Raw genomic sequence first — 18,352 nt, 5'->3', positions numbered from 1 at the left:
ACAGGCAAGGAGATGTGTGAGTGAGAGTCAGTTCAGAGTAGCTGGAACAGGATGTGAAGGAAAGGGGTTAATCCATGGGAGGCAGGAGAGGTGTGTGTATGTGTGGCGGGGCCCGGGGTGGGTACTCTGAAGAGCTTTGAATCCCCGGCAGCGACTGGGCCCTGGGAGGTCGGGGAAGTGGGGACGGCCGTGTGGCTTCCTCTGCTTCAGCATAACCATCCTCTGCACGCCTGTGTGGAGGATGCCCCGGACGGGCAGAGTCCCGGGTGGGAAGACCCACTGCAGGGGAAGAGCTGGGAGAGGGCAGTGGGGTGGAGACACAGGACAGCTCTGAGCAGTGCAGGAGAGAGGACTGAAAGGCTTCTGAGTCTCAGTCCAGCATGACTCCCGTGGCTTGGGCACCAGGTGGATGGCGGTGCCACTGCCTGACATGGGGACATGGGAGGAGGAACAGGATTGGGGCATGCTGGGTGTGAGGCGTCAAAGAGAGCTGACCTGAGCCAGAGGGCAGCTCAGGCGTTGTGTTCCAGAAGCTGGGTACTTGGAGGGGAGAGACAGGATGTGTAAAAAGCAGGTGGGGAGAGGCCTCAGACTCTCTGGGAGGAGGGTGTCCAGCTGACTCTGATTTAAAGGGGTTAGGCAAGTGCATGAGGCAGGGAGGAGAGAGGGTGAGCCTAGAAGGCCTAGGGGTGAAGCTGGAGCGGCAGGGTGGAGACAGAGACTAGGCCAGAACTCCATTCCAAGGAGCTTGGGGCCAGATCCCTGGCTGTATGGCTAAAGGGCTCAGGAGACTCTGGCCGCCCCTGAATTGTTGAGGGAGACAGCCAGTAAAGCCAGTAGGGCAGGGGCCTTCAAACTTTTTGACCAAGACCCACCATAAGAAATACAGTTTACAGAAGCTAGTATACACACACACGCGTGCACACACACACACATGTACACACACAACTGAAATAGAAGTTTCATAAATGTTTTTATTCTTACTATGAGGAATGCACTCTGATACTTTCTATTCTTTTTTTTTTAATGTTGACCATGGCCCACTAAATTGATTTCACTGAGTTGATTTCAAACTTTTGTGACCTGTGGTTTGAAAAACACTGCTCTGGAGGAAGTCCTGGGGAAAACAGACAGGCAGAGGTCAAGACACCCAAGGAGAGACAGTAAGTCTGAGTCACAGAGGCAAGGGGAGGATGAGACTGAGACACAGAGATGGAGCAAAACTGCATGTAAGACAGAGACCCAGGGAGAAACAGGCAGATGCCGATACCAGCTAGGGAGAGAGAAATAAAGAGAAGAGAGCCTGACATAAAGTAAGAGAGAGGAAGGGGAGAGAAGCAGAGAGGACACCGCAGGTGTGAGCAGAGAGACCATGATGGGCAGCGGTGCCCACCCGGCCAGCCGTCCAGACACGATGAGTCTGCGCAAACCCTGCTGGGAGCCATATGCCACCTCTCCACCCCACCCACCTTCCACTGAGGGTACCAGGCAGGCAGCAGCTGGCGTGCTGGGAGCTAGGCCAGGCCTGGCCATGAGGGCAGGCCCCAGATGGGGAGCAGCAGTGGGTGGCCCACCTCCAGCCTCAGGCTCACCTGACAGAGCGGATGACCGTCTTCACAGCGGGCATGACGTCGTCCACTGTGAGTTCACACTGGTAGCTCTTCTCCTCTGCCACTTCCTCCGAGGGGCCCTCTGAAAAGTCAGGGGTAGGGAGATAGGTGGTGGCAGCAGAAGGGGCCATTTTCAACCCCTACCACCACCCTTAGAGGTATGGAGAGGGAGACAGAGCCTCAGGAAGGGCCCAGAACCTTCCTGGGGGCACAGAGCAGACCAGGTTCTGGCCCCCCCAGCTGTCCTACCCAGAGTGAAGACCTCAGTTTGCTGCATGCCCATCTGCCCCGTGTAAACATCTGCCTGGTGGCTGGTGGGCAGGAGCTGCTTTAGGGCACATCTGGTCTGGCCCGGGGTAAACTGCACACAGCCCTAGAGGAAGTCCCACCTGTCCCACCACGCAGGCCAGCGAGCGCCAAATACAAGGGGCTTGAGGTCTCTGCACATAACTGCGCACACAGCCTCATCCTTCAGCCAGGAGCGAATCAAGGGACTGGGTCTCACCCCCAGCTCTGCTACTGACGAAGCCCCTAAACCAAGTCATGCTCCCTCCCGCCCCCATGAGAGAAACAGCTTCTCCGAGGCTGGTGCCCTGCACTGCACAGACAGGTAATGCTATCCTGGCCTCACAGGGGCAGGAGGGGCAGGAGGCCAGGCAGCTTCTTGGCAGGGAAGAGGAGGCCCCGGGCACCAGCCATGCCCAAACTTCCAGCACCTCCCAAAGACTGGTTTGTGGGGTTCTGTAACTTTCCAGGAAAGGGCTGTCCAAGTGCTCAGCCAGCAGCATGTTGGGGGCTGATACAGCACGGACAGAGGCAGCATGGCTGGGTCCCCTCCCTCCGAGGTTCCCGTCCCCGACCTCCATCCTTGTCTACCCCCTCAACTCCTTTTTCCCACCCAGGGCCCTGAAGCAGGTCAAAGCTGGGAGAAGTCTTCCAGGGGACTTGGTCCAACCCTCTTGTTTTCCAGAAGAAGACACAGAGGCACAGAGAGGGGCAGTATCCTACCTAGGTCACGGTGCAAGTCAGGAGCAGAGCTCGAACTCAAAAAAGGGACCTCTAACCAGTTAAAAGCAACCCCACCAGGTTCACAGCCTCACATCCCCAGGCCTGGCTGGCGAAGAGGGCCAGGGTGGGGAGTGTGGGCCATGGAGCTGGACAGACGTGGTTGAGGATACCAGCTCTACCACTCACTAGCTGAGAGAGCTCAGTCTCCACATCCATAAAATGGGGATAGAGACAGACCCTACTTCCCAGGGTTGTTGAGAGAAGGAAACGAGATAATCCAGCATGGGGCTGTACACAGGGCTCAGTTCAGCAAGGACGGCTTCCTGCTCCTTCCAGAGCATGTTTATAATACTTCTAGCTTTTCTTGGGCACTTACTATATTCCAGAACTCTTCTGTTCACCTACTGTGGATAATCTCATTTAATTCTCACAACAATCCTATGAAGTAGATAGGCTTCTTGTCCCCATTTTATAGATGTGGAAAATGAGGCCCAGGGAGATTAGGTTACCTGCCCAAGATAAGTGACAAAGCCAGGATTCAAACCCAGGCAGCCTGGCTCTAAAGTCTGTGCTCCTAACCACTACCAAATGCCACCTCTACATTCTCCTCTGATTCTCAAACTGTCTGGAGCATCAGCAAAGCAGGTATTATGATGCCCATTTTACAGACCAGAAGACTGGTGCCCAAAGATAGTCAATCTGCTGCAAAGCTGGGGCTAGAACCAAGTTATTTCCACCCCCAGCCCAGACTCTGTGTCCACCCTGCCACCCTCAGCAGGTCCTGGCCCCAGACCCGCAGGGGCTCACCCTCAGTGGAGGCACGGGGTTTGAGTCTCAGGGAGGCCCGGAAGCGGGTGCGATCATTGAAGCTCCAGCTCTTCTGCACCTTGGTGGGGCTGCTGGCCTCCCCCACCTGCTCGCCGCTCGGGGAAGTGGCCATCGGTGGAGGTGCTAGGTGCTGCTTGGAGGGGCCTGTCCGCCGCTGGGAGCTGCCTATGCGGATGCGGTCTTTGATACCCATCCGGCTGCTGGCACAGCAGGTCGGGTGGGGGAGAGAGCCAAGTTAGCCAGAGCTGGAGGCCGGTGCGAGTGGGGACACTGCTGACTTAGGGCTTGGGGGCAGCTACTGGGGCTGATTCTCCACCAAGGGGAGACTTCCTGGGATGGGACAAGGGTGTGGTGAGGGGGGCCCTGACTCCTATGAGAAGCGGATCCAGGGTCGGTCTGAACAACTCCCCTCCCCACTCCAACCTCCCACCCCTTGTTGCCCAGACAGATAAGGGGTGCACAGGAGACAGATGTCAGAGTGGAAAGTGACAGAAACCCAAGAAGGGAGTCAGAGACAGACAGGGGGACTGGGGAGCTGGGCCTGGCCCAGGCAGGTGGGTGGCTGGAGGTGGTGACCCCTTTGGGGGCAGACAGGCTGCTGAGGGATGGAGAAGCTCACCTGGCCATGCACACTGAGTTAGGCCCCCAGCTCCTCCCTGTACACAGGGGCGGGCTGCGTGGAGTTGAGGGCATGTGCATGTGTAGGGTGTGTGCTTGCATGCACACAGGTGTCAGTGTGTGTACCTACGTTGGCATGTGTATACACGTGTCAATTTATATTTTCCTCCTTTGCCCACCGCTGGAGCTATCTGACCCCACACTGGTCAGCTCAGGGCTTTAGGACCTGGTACAGTTGTCCAGGCAGTGCACTGCAAAATTCCAAAGCCTCCATCACTCAGACTTCAGTGAGAAGGGTGCCCCTGGAGGTGTGCAGTGCACTGGCCTGCTGGGGTTCTTGACCCAGCATGGGCCCACAAGTATGCCCAGGCCATGCCTAGTGCCCCTCCTCCTAGTGAAGGTCTATAACCTGTTCTTCTGTGGTCTCCCCTGCCTGAGCTCTGCCCACCCAGACTGACGACCTGCTCATGTGACCCCCCCCCCCCCAGCCTCCTGAGTCTGCAGTTCACCAGCATCTACATCTCTGGGTATATGTGAACACATGCATGCGCATCTGTGTGTGTACTCAGACTTCCCTTCCCGCACCCGAACTCCTCACCCATTCCCCAAATCTTGGAGGAAGACAGGTGAGGGGAGGCCTCAGGTTCCCCACTTAACCAATACCTGGTAGAGTAACTCTGTGTCCAAGAGGTTCAAGGACCACGTTGTCGCTGTCCGAATAGGACCTAATGCAAACACCCCATCCCATGAGCTGTGGGGTCACCACAGCCTCCCTGCTGTGGCTTTGCCACTTGAAGGGCCCCCTTCAGACACGTATGGGGCCCTTCCACCCCAGAGGTCCAGGGCCCTGGCTCAGGAGAGCGCCAGCCAGTCTGAGAGGAATTCTGAGATGGGCCCGGGGCTGGGGGAGGACACTGTGTCACCTAGTCTCTGGGACTTTCAGATTCAGGGTTGAGGAGAGGACAGATTCTGGTTTCAGGGCAGAGTGGGAGCCATGGTCCTCCATGCCCAGGGCATGGGGGACAGAGTATAGGGCTGAGGTGCTGAGGTGAGGGAGACCTCGAAACCAGGGGCACCTTCAGCAGGTGCCTTCAGGAAGGCAACTGGGATGTAGGGCCATCCTTAGGGGTAGGAACCTCTGCCCAGAGGGGAGAGGTTCCAGGTCAAGGATGGGAGCCCTGAAGATATCAGAAGAGAAGGACAGGGCGGCCCCTGCAATCCAGCATGCTGTTTGCTGGCCCAGGATCCCCTCAGCACATCCCAAAGATTCCAACCAAAGTTTGAGGTTGGCTCTCCCAAACTTTCCTCCGCAGAGCGGTTACTTCAGGCTCTCTTCATGCTGGCAGGCACCCCCCAACCCCGTCCGTGCAGCCCCTCCTTCTGTCCTCCCCTCTTCCAAGGGGCAGAGGAAGAGAGGGGGGTGGAGAAGGCCCTGACACTCAGCCAAGGGCCCAGAATTCTGGACCTCTGTGACCGGCACATCACTCCAATGGTGTTCTGGGGGAAGGGGGTGACCTCCCTGTCATGAGAACTGTGCGAGCAAGACTGAGTTTGCACTCAGCAGGACTGATAAAGGAAGGGGGCGGGGGCTTGCCCTAGAGGTCTTGAAAGGTCCCTCTCCAGCTCTGATTCTGTGATGGTTGAAGGAGCTTCCAGCATGGTTTGTGGGGTTCTGTAACCTTCCAGCCAGCCAGAGACCCTGGGCTCCTCTTCAAGGTAACAAGGCACTGTTTTCCCAGGGGCGGCCCTGGATTCCAGCTCCTTGGGCAGCGCCCAGAAAATGGCTCATGTCAGCCTCTTTGGAGCCTAAAAGCTCCAAGAAAATGGAAAGAAACCTGGCACACACAGTGGACATCGAAAGAGCTCCTTCCCTCCCCGGCTCCTCAGAACACACAAGGTCCACTCTGACTGCCTGAGCCTTTTCAGCTCTCGGCCACTTCAGGTGGCGGGCTCCAGAGTTACCACCCCTATTTTACAGATATGGAAGGGGGTGACTCGGCTTCCAGGTCATAGAGCTCCTCTGGATGGAACGAGGCCTGGAAACCAGTTTTCTGTGACTGCAGAGACTATGTTCTTTCTCTGGGACAAGCCGCCAGGATAGGGTCTCGGGCAGTGATACTCAGGTGGGGGCTGTTTTGCTCACCAGGGGACATTTGGCTGGAGACATTTTTGGTTGTCATTCTGGGGGTGCTCCTAGCATCTAGGTAGAGGCCAGGAACGCAGCTAAACATGCTGCACAATGCATGTGACAGCCCCCAACAATAAAGAATTTTCTGACCCAAAACATCAATGGTGCCAGTGAGAAACTGATTGCAGCGTCTGTTGGTGTCTGGGGGACAGATGTGTGGGCTTGACTGGGGCTTCCCTGTGCGAGAGGGTAAGCTCGGGGCACTGGCTGCCCTCTGACTGCTCTGCTGGACCCAGCCCTTGTGCTCACTCCCACAGGGATTTCTTTAAGGACTCCATCTCCCTGCCGAAGGCCAAGCTCGGCGGTGGAGGCGTCGGGGGAGGCAGCCTACCCCTTCCGGTGCTGCATACAGCCCCTCTCTTCAGGACTGGGAAACAGCACGTGGCTGTTGCCTGGCCTCACCCTTCCTGCCCACCACACCCACACATCCCAAGGAATCTTGCAAAGGGGCAGATCTGACCCAGAGACTCTTCGGCTTTATCCTCCAGCATGTGCCCGTGTCCTACAGCCATGGTTTCCAAGCTCATATCATAACATACCAAACTGCATGAGGCCGACATTTATATAGCACTTCCTCTGAGCCAGGCACAGTTTGGACAGAAGCAGACCCTACGATTGTCCGCATTTTACAGGGGAGGAAACGGAGGCACAGAGGGCTTATGCCCGAGGTCCCCTAGCCAGGCTCAGATCCAGAACCCGTTCCTAAGAAACACTGCTTCTTGGTAGAGCAGGCAGGAGCTCCGTCACCCATCTCCTCCTCACGGGTCCCCTGATCCACGAGGCTCCTGAGGCACTTTGGGAAACCCAGGACTCTGTAAGCCCAAGCTGCCAGGCAGTGCCAACAGGATAAAGCTCACACGGGGCCCTTGGGTTCTTCGTGACCCAGCCTCAGCTCCCGACCTCCACGCTGGGCTGCCTGTTCTTTGCCAAAGCTGCGCTCTCTCTCAGCCCCTCCCCTTGGTGCGCGTCGCTTCCTTGGCCCGGAAGGCCCTCCCTCACACCCACTCCTTTGGGGGCCTTCTCCGGGTGACATGCCTGACCCAAGCTCCGCAGGCCCTCTGCTTCTGCCTTTACTTGTGCTCACCACACAGAAGAGCAGTTACTCTTTGCAACTCTCTAGGCACAATGTTTTATTCATCATTGTGTTCCTAGTGCAGGGCCTGGCACAGGGCACGTACCAAGGGATGTAGTGGCTAAATGAGGCAGCTAAAGAACTGGGCTCTGGAGTTAGCGAAGGAGGTGCCAATCCCAGCTCCTTCAGGCATCTGCTAGGATCTAGGTGGTCAGTGGGGAGCCAGGAAGCTAAAGACCCGGCAAAAGTCAGAGTGGGAAGGACCCTCAGAGAGCCTCTAGTTCAATCTGCCCATTCCATAGATGGGAAACTGAGGTCCAGAGGAGAGAAGCAATTTGGCCAAGATCACGCAGGGGGGTCAGCGGCAGAGCCAGAACTCATCCCAAGGCTCCTGTACGTGTCCCTCCTGGCAGACTGGGCACCAGACCTGGCAGACTGGGCACCAGGCCCTGGCAGACTGGGCACCAGACCTGGCAGAGGCATCCCCAGGAAGGCGAGGGGCTCACCAGGGCCCCAAGGCAGATGGCAGGCGGCAGGCACATGCACCTTGTCTCTGGCCCATCCTGTCCGCCTCTCCAGCCCCAGAAATGGGTGGGGCAGGGAGGAACGGGAACAGGAGAAGGCGAGGGGGTACCTCGGTCTCCAGCTGGCGTGGATCCGAAAGAAACTCCGTTTATTACTAAACATCTGGCTGGAAAGTTGAGAACAAGACACAAACAGAGGTTAGTGGGAAGGAGGCAGGTGGGCAGAGCATGGGGAGCTGCCAGGATGCGGCTGGCCTCCCGTGGCTGGTGGGAGAGAAGGACCCCCCAGCTCAAATCATCCTCCAGCCCACATGCCCAGAATGCAGAGGTTCTCCAGCTTTGCATAAGGATCTCATGGGGAGCACGTTAAATATGCAGAATTCTGTGCCTCTTCTCCAGAGATGCTCATTCCGTGGGCTTGGGGAGAGGTCCAGTATCTCTGCATTTTGAACAAATGTCCCATGGGATGCGGATGCAGGGAGTCAGTGGACCATGCTTTGAGAACCACTGTCTTAGCACCTCATCACAAAACCCACAGAGAGAGGTGCTGGCCCTGCAATGCCACCCCTCAGGAAGTCCTGCTCCGTGTACCCCTGGGAACGTACTCAGCCTGGATCCACCCAAAAGCACCACTAAAGGTGTGGCCAACCAGGGGTGTGTGTGTGGGGGGGTGGTGGTCCTGTCTTGGGCACCCACCCCACAGGGCCCAGAGAGCCAAGATTAAGGATATGGCCATTTGGCCTGAGGCTGGTGCCTGATCTCCTAGAAGTCCCAGCTCAGCCCTCTGGCGTCCCTGGGAAGAAGGGACACTCCACCACCAGCACCATAAGCCCCAGCCACACAGACACTGCAGGGCAGACAGACACAGGCTGGGAGTTAGTGATGGCCCAGCTCTCGGCGGTCATCTGTTCCTAGGCCTCGGTGCGGGGGGGGGCAGAGACCCAGAGCAGCTGTGGGGGGTGGTACCGGTGCTGGAGTCCAGGATAATCTCCATTTTCAGTGTCTCCCTACTCAGGCAGAGTGAGACCAGAGTGAACTGAAGCTACAGAGAGCCCTGGCGCAGGCCGTGGGCCGTGGTGCCCAAATGCCAAAACTTCTGAGTTTCTACCTGTCAGCTGTGGTTGGGTGGGTGTGGGGATAACACTGTAGGACATTCAGATAGTGACAAAGAATACAAGTGGGGCTGCACCGTGGACCCTCTTCCAGTGAACTCCCAGCCTACCCTGGCCAATCATGCTTCCCTTCCTCCCAGAGACCAGGAGGGGCTCTCCCTCTCTACCCACTTCCTGTTCAGCCCCTGGCCAGGAGTGCCCTCACTGAGACCGGAAAAGGAATTCTGCTCCCAGCATCCTCTGCACCAGAACCCCCTCCTCCCTGTTCCCCAGGCCCTTTTAGCCCGGAAACCCAGAGAACCCAGAGCCCCTGATCAGCCTTAAAACTGCTGATTTTCTGCCCAGAACCCAGAGGCTCAGAGTAGCTTGATGACTTTCTCAAGGACACACAGCACCAGGCAGCAGAGGCTTTCACTGCACCTCCACCTTCTGATCCCCGAGTGGCTCACCTCTTCTCCCCTCCCTTGTTCTGGGCCTGGGACTCAGAATCACACCTGAGGCTCAAGGCCCAGATGTCCACCTGCCTGATTCAGGGATGATATGTAAAGATGAGACAAAACAAAGAGATGGGTAGGCAACGGGGTGATTGTGGCGGCGGGGGGATTGAATCCTTGACCTCAAAGTTACACCTCTACAGGAGAAGCCGCTTTCCCATATTGTGAGTTAGTGGGCCTCCCTTATCCAAATATGCCTGAAATTCCACTATTTATGAACATTTACGTGAGGGTAAGCACTGTTCTTTCTTTGTTCTTCTCTCAAGATGCAAAAGCTCCGGGAGAGGCAGGTCAAGGGGAAAGAGACTGTTGGGACAGCAAAATGTCCCTCTGTAAGGAAGAAAGACATTGTGGGAGAATCCCAGGAGGACCCTCTGGGATTAGCAAAGCTGTGGACAAGGCTTGCACAAGACAAGAGCATTAGTCATTGGTTGAGTTTACATAGGCCCTACGGCAGTTCTTAGTCACAGAGCTCTCTTTCCAGTTGGCATCTCGTTCCCGAGAGGCGAGTTCAGCGTCAAGCCCCTTCTAGAGGAACATGCTGGGGGAGGGGGGGGTCCCTGCCCTCACACCCCAGTATGGTGTCCACGATTACCTGAGCCGTAAGCACCTGTGGCCAGCGGCCTCCTCCTCTCTCCAGCTTCCCGGGAGGGATGGGAGTGCAGGGATGGAAGAGTGAGGGGGTCGTGGAAACAGAAAGAAAGAGGACAAGGGAATGAATGGAGGAGGTGATGGGAAAGGATGGTGTGGACATGGCCCCCACTCAGACCCTTGGAACCCAAGGTGACAAAACGATGAGTCCACTCTGGCCTCTCCAGAGAGACCCTCGTTCTGTACCTGTCAGACCCTCTGACGACAACTGGTCCAGGCCTCATGACAAGGCCTCGGAGTCCCCAGCACAGGCCCAGACACCCACATAGTGGCTGGAGGCAGGTCTGAGAGAGGATGAGACAGAGAATGGAAGAGGAGGAGGAGAAGCAAGAGGAAGTGGCAGCCCCGGGGGGGCCCCTACCTTTCCCCAGGGCAGAAGGAGGTGCTGCCTGGCCGGTGGCAGGTGGCAATGGGCGGGTAACGGGAGGGCGCTCCATCGGGTACTGGCGCCCGCCGTACCTCCAGGGGCCGTAGGCCCCCATTGCGGGCCCGTTGTACGTGCTCAAACAAGAGGGCCAGCTCTCTGCAGGACAGGGCACCGTCAGCAGCAGGCAGGGCCTTGGCACCACCCCCTCACCTGAGGGCACTGAGCTCCTGACAGATCTTGCCAGGCCCTGCCTCTCTGGAGGTGCTCGGCAAACACCCCAGGCCCGCGTGGGCAGGGGTGGGGGTGGGAGACTAGCTTTCCTCCCTCTCTCTCTATACTTAGCTCCTGGGAAACCCTCAAGGGTGCCAAGTATGACTGTGCAGGATGGGCGCCACTCGAGGGCACCCTCCCAAGGGGGCAGGTGCGAGCTCAAATCCACCTCACTCTCTGCTCAGCAAGCCGAGCTCCTGGACGTGGAGCTGTGCCCACCCGGAGGCCAGCAGCAGCCCTGAAATCCTCGCCCTCCAGATCCGACTGGATTTTAGGGGGAAACTGAGGCTGAGGAGGGAGACTTGATAGGGCAGCCCAGCTTCCTCCTCCTGCAGCATTCACTCTTGCCGCTGGGCTCTTGGAGACTAGAATGAGGGCTCAGCTTCTTAACTCTCAGGCTTTCTTGTTTCTATAACAAACTTTCTTGTTTCTATAACCCAAGAAGGATATCTCCCCTCTTTGTCCTCTTCGTCTATTGTACGGATGAGGAAACTGAGGTCCAGGGAAAAGGAGGATCAGTGGACCCAGAATTTCCAAACCAAGCTCTGTTCCTCTTTCCAGAGGACCCAAGACCACCTCCCCAAATCTTCCTTCCCCATCACACACGTCATATTTCTAACAAACCAGCCCCTGCCCCACTCCCCAAGGCCTGGCCTTGAGTCCTTAGGACTACTTCTAGAAAGGACGGCTCCTTCTAATCTAACCACCATCCCTGTCTCTAAGGTGGGAGCTTGCCTCTGCTAGGTGGAGAGATGGGGGGAACCAGTGTGATTCTGGGAGCCCCTCCTTCCCAGCCCCTTCTCTCCTGCTCCTCCCCTGGAAAGCTCCTGGGGCTGAGAGGGAGCGGGGATGGGGGCAGCCAGGTGCAGGGGTGAGTGGGATCACGCAACAGCTGCTCTTGGAAAACTAATGAGGCAAAAAAGGCACCGGCAAAAACACTGAGCGCAGCAGCCTGGCCCTGCCTTGCTCACTGCCCGCCTGCCCATGGGACTGAGCCGCTCTCCAAGGTCTTCATTCCTGCCTCAGGGCCTGGCCAGGCACCTGGCCACACAAACCTTGGTGATGCTATTAATGATCCCCTGTGTGGAGCCACCCCCGTGCAGTCTTACCCCAGCCTGGGCCAGTGGGGCGAACCCACTTCTGGGCCCTAAGGCTGCTGCCTGGGACAGTAAAATCAGTTACGCATGGGGGTGCCGGGGTGGGTGCTTGTACCCAACATGGCACACACGTTCTTGCCCACACCACGCTGTCTCTACCCAGCTGCAATACGCCAGGCTGGCGAGCGCTAACACTGCCCCCAATTCAGACTGTGGGGAGTGAGCTGCCTGGGCCACTGCCCTGAGTGGCAACAACTCTGGGTGAGCACGTGGCCTGCCAACACCCCAGGACCCAGGGCTCAGCCAGCAGGGCAGGGTTCTACCCCATACCCTGTGTCCAGTGTCACCGCATTCCCTGGCATAGCAGAGTGGTAGAGAGGACGTTCCAGGCTCTGGGTGACATAGGATCTACAGAGCCAGCCCCAGATGCTCCCATGGGAGCTGTCACCCCTTTGCCCCCCTCCAAGGTTGAGTCCCAGCCATTTGTCCCCAAGAAGCATTACTACCAGCCACCCACCTCCCCTTCCCCCTGCAGTAGGACCTACCTGAAGGACGGGAGGATGCTGTCATAGTAGTACCAAGTGGCTGTCAGGTAGGCCCGGCTCGTGTCGGTGGAGTACAGGCGCCATGCAGCCTGGTGGTGTGGAAGAAAGGGGAAGGAGGTGGGGGCGGGAAGGAGGTCGGGGGGGACAAGGCATCAGAGAGGCCTCTCAGCCCCCCACCAGCCCTCTGCCCCCAAAAGAACCCAGTCCTCAGGCCAGTTGGAGGGTACTCAGAGCCAGAGGCCAGTTCCAACTCCATAGCCACCAGCAGGGCTAGAAGGAGGCCTGGAGAGAAAAGACTGCCCCAAGGTGACGCACAGTCAGCATCAGAGCCAGAGGCCTTGGAGCATGGGAGTTAAGAGCTGCAGTTTTGTCATCAGGTAGAAGTGGGTTTCCAATCCCAGCTTTGCCACCTACTCATGTGGGCAAATTAAGTAAATGTGCAGAGCCTCAGGTTCCTCATCTGTGAAATGGACATAACACTACTTACCTAACAGAGTGTCGTGAGGACTAAATGGGCAAATGTATATTAAATGCCAAGTGCAGTGCATGGCACATAGTAGGCACATAATACCTAGTTCCCCCCCCCCTTTTTTTTTTTTTGCGGTATGCGGGCCTCTCACTGTTGTGGCCTCCCCCGTTGCGGAGCACAGGCTCCGGACGCGCAGGCTCCGGACGCGCAGGCTCAGCGGCCATGGCTCACGGGCCCAGCCGCTCCGCGGCATATGGGATCCTCCCAGACCGGGGCACGAACCCGTATCCCCTGCATTGGCAGGCGGACTCTCAACCACTTGCGCCACCAGGGAGGCCCTCCCCCCCTTTTTTTTATAACATCTTTATTGGAGTATAATTGTTTTACAATGGCGCGTTAGTTTCTGCTTTATAACAAAGTGACCAAGTTCCCCCTTTAAACACTCCTGTTATCTCCTGTTACCACAGCTGATAAATATCTATTCATTGTGTATTTGATTCATGTCTTTCTCTCTCCTTAGACTGTAAGCTGTGTCTTGGTCAGCACTGTATCCTCTGGCACCTGACGGGTGCTCTGCAAACGTTTGGGGAATGAACACTGACTGAATAAACCATTGTTACTAATAATAACCCCACCCCCTCCTTCCCAGCTGCCTGTCACTGCCTACGGGATTGATGAGGGGAGGAAATAGCATCACCTACCAACCCCTCAGCATCCATGAAGTTGCAGGGTTTCCTCTGTGGCAGGAGGGATGACGGTCAGACAAGAGGAAGGACAGTCCCTCTCCCCCCAGGTAAAGAGAAGAGCCAGGTAGGGACTGTGAGTGGGGTGATTGGCGAGGGCGAGAAGGCATGGGAGGTGCTGGGCAGGAGGAAGCAGAACTGGACCCTTCTTCGGGTGCCTCTTGTCCTTAAGGGACGGCCCACTGCTGACCTCACTGGCCAGGCACCCTCCCAAGACAGGAATATTTTTACTTCCTGCTTTGCCTAGGCCCCTGGCTTGGGCTGGGGAGCAGCTGCTAGAGCTGTCTCATTAATTATGGGCACCACAATACCAGCTGTCTCTCGGCCCGGCCAGTGCCAGCCGCCTGCCCCTACAATGCCCCTTGGAAGGCCAGCCCCCAGGGAACAGCAGCCATTGTGCCCCAAGGGATGCTAAGAAGGAAAGGTTGGGCTGGTGGCTGGAGATAGCAGAGATGGGAGGGGGGTTCCACCCTGGGGAGGAAAGATAAGGGGGCGTTGAGTCAGACCTGGGCTGGGGGGTCAGAGCATGGCCAGCTGGGGAGCAGGCCAAGGCAGGCTGTGCATATGTTCCCTGAACTATTTCTCGCAGAGGTTTCTCTTGCACAAGGCTGAGTCACGGAGTCACAAAAAAATCAGTCTTGCCTCAGACCGTGCTCCGTCGGAATGCCTCAGACAGTGGGGGAAACTGAGCCCACACACTCCTGCTTTTTTCCCACCCGTCTGGCTGTTCCTTCTCTGCCTCCTTGGGTGGCTCAACTCTGACCACCCAGCCACGAAGTGCTGAGGTTCCTTAAAGCCCAGCTCTGGACCATCTTCTCTTCTCCTTCTTTCCTCTCCCCACTGGGCAAGCACTTCATTATCATCTGCACACAAGGCCCAGCACATTCCTCACCTCGGCTGCACACCAGTACATCAGTGGCCTCCTCAACATACCCCGTCAGGGGCTCAGAGGCCCCTCAGACTCTGCATGCCCCAGCCAAACTCGCACTCTTCATGCCCCAAGTCTGGTCCCCCTCCAGTGAGGAGGGTCATCCACCATCCAGTCAGGTAAGCCAGTCACCCTGCCATCTCCCTCTCCCTCACTCCTGATGGCACCAATTTCACCTCCTAAATATGCAGCATCTGCCTATTTCCTTCCATCTCATCTGTTGCTACCCTAGTCCAAGTCACCCGCCACCCCGCCTCACCCAGACTGTTCCCAAAGCCTCTTTCTTATCTGCTCCCTCCACACACCCAGGTCACCCTCCAATCCACTCACCACCTTTCAGAACACATATCTGATCATGTCACCCCTTCCTCCTGCTCCATACCTGTTAATGGATCCTTATTGTTCTTAGGAAAATGTTAAATTCCTCTCTCTGGCCCTCAGGTCTAGGCCTCGCCCACTTATCCAAACCCGTCCGCTGTACACTCCTCCTTGAGCTTTCTGTTCCCGTCTCAACTAGCTTCCTTCCTGCCAAACACACCCTGCTCCCTTTCACCACAGGACTGTTGCACACGCTGTTCCCTTACCTCAAAGGCTTCCCCCTTCACCTCTTCACCTAGTTAACTCCTACCCATCCTCCAGCTCTCTGCTCAAGTGTCAGTTTCCCAGTGTAGTCATCCCCGAGTTCCCCTTTAAGGTCAGATCAGGCCAGGTCCCCTGTAAAATGCTCTTCAGAGAACCATGTCTTTCTTTCAAGGTGTTTCTCTTGGTTTGTAGCTACAACATTCACTTGTGGGAGTGCTTGCGGGGCCAATTAAGGTGTTGGGAGTAGAACAGGCTTACTGATGACTGCACAGCTGATGGGTGTCTGGACTGGGTTTCCACTAGGGACCTAGGGCCTCTGGTCCAGTCTCCACTCCACTTCAGGCCATGTACAGTTGGGGTTGCAGTGGGTCAATGGGACAGCTCTGGCTAGTCCTGAACTGGGCATGTGGTGCAGGGAGAAATGTCTGACAATCTTAGCCAGCGTCCTAGCTCTGTCCCTGACTTGGCATGTGACCCCAGAAAAGTCACATCTCTCTGAGCTTCAAAGTGGAGTCATAGTTGTGAAGCTGGGACACAAGGGTCACCATACGGAGCTGACACACCAATTCACTTCAGGGGCTTCCTGGGCGTCCTGTACCTGGATGAGGTTGGCTGCTGGCATCCTCCGCTTCTCAAAGTGCTTCTGCCTGTGCTGCTCCTGCACCTTCAGGGCAAAGCCGGAGCCAAGGATGCCCTAGGACGAGAGGCATGGTTCGGGGAATATGGTGATGGTGGGGACAACAAAAGGCAGCAAAGGTGCCCCCACCGCTGCCCATCTGAGGTGCCCGCCACCACCCATGCAAATGCTGGACGGGGCTTAAGCAGGATCTGTCCCCCAGGACGCCCCCGCCCAGGGCTGGGCCATCCTAAGTGGAGGGGGACTCACAGCAGGCAAGGCAAAGAAGGAGACACCTAGTAAGGCGAAGCCAGCAGCCAGGACCCTGCCCAGCCACGTGTGTGGCGTCTTGTCACCATAGCCAATGGTCGTCAGTGTAATCTGGGGACACAAACAGGTTACCTGCAGGGCTGGTTACAGGGGCCACCCACAGGAGCTTGTTGGGTCACAGGCAGGTGGGAGCCTGATCACAAGGGAGGGGGCCTCCATGGTTGCCCACAGGGACTGGTCACAAGGACTTGTCACGGCGGCTGGTTAGAGGCATAAATGGATTCTCCCTCTCCCCCGTGCTGGTGGGGGAGAGCGGTACAGTTCACAAGGGCTTGATGTAGGGAACTAGATGGGGTCACATGCTGGTCCACTGGGGAAGTTGGAGGACTAACACAGAGGCTGGTCACGAAGGTCCCAGCCTTAGTCGAGAGGACAGGGACAGGCCCCTAGGTCAGGGTCACGATGATCAGGCCGGGGACGGTCCCAGGGAGAAGGGCGGCCCTGCACAGACCCTCACGCACCGTCCCCCACCAGAGCGAGTCGGCGTAGGAGGAGAAGTCGGAGTTGGCGTCCTTCTCAGCCAGATAGACCAGGAAGGAGGCGAAGATGAGCACCAGGAACCCGATGTACCAGGCGGTGATCAGCTCCTGTGGGGTCAGCAAGGGATGAGACCACACACCTGGCACAGGTGGGGAGGTGGACGGCTCCCAGAATGGCCTATGGGAGGCGTCCTGAAAGGGGATAAGAGTACCCACCTCTCGGAAGTCCCTGGAGGTGGCTCTGCCTGCCTTTCTTTCTCAGCAACTCCCTTCAAGGAGACCCTGCCCCGCCTTCAAGGAAGAGCAAGGCCCTCACAAAACCTCAGAGCACGCCCCGGCCCTGCCCTTGACCCTCCAGGTTCCACGCTCAGACCTCCGCCCACAAGCCTATCTTGCACCGCCCCCCAAGCCCCACTTTCATGCTTCCATCCCGCCCCACATCCTGTCCCGCCCCAGCCCCACCCTCAGACCCCGCTCCAGCTCCCCACTTCGCTGTAAGCGTAGACCCCCAAACCCGAAGCTTCCGATTGAGACTCTCAAGCCCGGCCCTTCAGGCCCCGCCTCCTGGCCTGGTCCTGACCTCCCCTCCAGACCCCGCCCTTGCCCCGCCCCCCGAGGTAGCCCCTGTGGCCTCGCCCACGCTGGGTCCCTGGTCTCCCCTACCACGGCCCCGCCTCCGCTCGGCCCCGCCCCTCCAGCTGCCGCACCAGCTCCGCCCCGGACACGCCCCCGGACACGCCCGGCCTCACCTTGCTGTGAGCATAGACCACCGAGCCCAGCAGCTTCCAGGTGCCGCCGCGGCGGTCCATGCGCACCATGCGCAGGATCTGCAGGAAGCGCATGCTGCGCAACGCAGACGTGGCAAAGATGTTGCCCTGCGTGCCGGCGGCGATGACGGCCACCGAGGCCACGAACACGATGAAGTCTGCAGGGGTGGAGAGCGGGCGAGGTCATGGCCAGCGCCGGGGAGCCAACCTACCCCGTGCCTGGACTCGAGGTTGGGGGTTCCTGGGGCCGAGAGGGCGATTGGGAAGGTCTGTTGAGTCTGTGTCAGCAGCCAGGGTCCTGGGGTCAGGGTGTTAACCCTGGGGCTTGGGGTCAAGAGTCAGGCGGGGCTGGGTAGGCCCATTACCGATGACACAGAAGGGTTTTCTGGCAAAGCGGAAACGGCCCTGCCATCCTCGGTAGCGGCAGCAGCATCCAGCGGACCAGATGCGGATGATGTACTCCAGACCAAACACCACGATCATCACGAATTCCTGTGGGACCAGGGGCCTGAGTTCTGGTCCCCGCTCTTCAGGACCGGGGTCTAGGTCACACAGCACCCACCCAGCCCGGAGTCCCTGAGTTAGGGGTACTAGGATTTCCTCAGACCACCTCTCCTGGAGGTTCTTACACCTGGATGGACCTGAGGAGGATTCCAGAAGGAAGTGGCTTCTTCCATGTCTTCCAAAGAGACTGAAAGCCCACGTCTGTCCTCCCTTGCTGTCCCCATGAGCTGTCTGGGTTGTTCTTCTCCTCATCCCGCCCTCCCCCTCCCAGCCATCCCAGCCTCTGTAACCCTGACCAGGTGACATAAGGGGTGGTTGGTTGTCTGTCACTGTGACCCTCCAAGGCGCTTCCCGTTAGGGGGAAACCCCCCATCACACCAGGGGTGGTGTTAGCAGTTTTGATCCTGAGAAGGAGTGGCTCTCCTCTGGGCCCATCATAAGCCCTGGCATAGAGGCGGGAGCTCTCCCAACACCTTTTATAAAGCAAGGGATGAAGCCCAGAGAGGGGCAGCCACCAGGTCAGAGAACACAGCACAGCAAGCCACTCTCT

At 57.7% G+C, this 18,352-nt stretch overlaps 1 protein-coding gene across 2 annotated transcripts in view; it reads right to left on the bottom strand.

Moving 5' to 3' along the window:
- The window catches only part of KCNQ4 (potassium voltage-gated channel subfamily Q member 4), a 54,257-nt gene that overhangs the window by 4,148 nt on the left and 31,757 nt on the right, over positions 1 to 18,352 (bottom strand). Inside the window, exons 3-11 of one of the 2 annotated variants that reach the window (XM_060082658.1) lie at positions 17,664 to 17,790; positions 17,281 to 17,456; positions 16,514 to 16,639; positions 15,993 to 16,103; positions 15,705 to 15,800; positions 12,385 to 12,473; positions 10,467 to 10,628; positions 3,426 to 3,646; positions 1,593 to 1,692 (exon numbers count right to left, since the gene is read on the bottom strand). In XM_060082658.1, coding sequence (XP_059938641.1) covers positions 1,593 to 1,692; positions 3,426 to 3,646; positions 10,467 to 10,628; positions 12,385 to 12,473; positions 15,705 to 15,800; positions 15,993 to 16,103; positions 16,514 to 16,639; positions 17,281 to 17,456; positions 17,664 to 17,790 — 1,208 coding nt within the window. The remainder of the gene's footprint in view (positions 1 to 1,592; positions 1,693 to 3,425; positions 3,647 to 10,466; positions 10,629 to 12,384; positions 12,474 to 15,704; positions 15,801 to 15,992; positions 16,104 to 16,513; positions 16,640 to 17,280; positions 17,457 to 17,663; positions 17,791 to 18,352) is intronic. The other variant, XM_060082668.1, reaches the window with a different exon arrangement.

The sequence above is a fragment of the Mesoplodon densirostris genome, chromosome 2 (assembly GCF_025265405.1).
Source record: "Mesoplodon densirostris isolate mMesDen1 chromosome 2, mMesDen1 primary haplotype, whole genome shotgun sequence".
NCBI lineage: Eukaryota > Metazoa > Chordata > Mammalia > Artiodactyla > Ziphiidae > Mesoplodon > Mesoplodon densirostris.
Note: the sequence above shows the minus strand (reverse complement) of the source record. Positions and strands in the feature narration are given on the sequence as shown.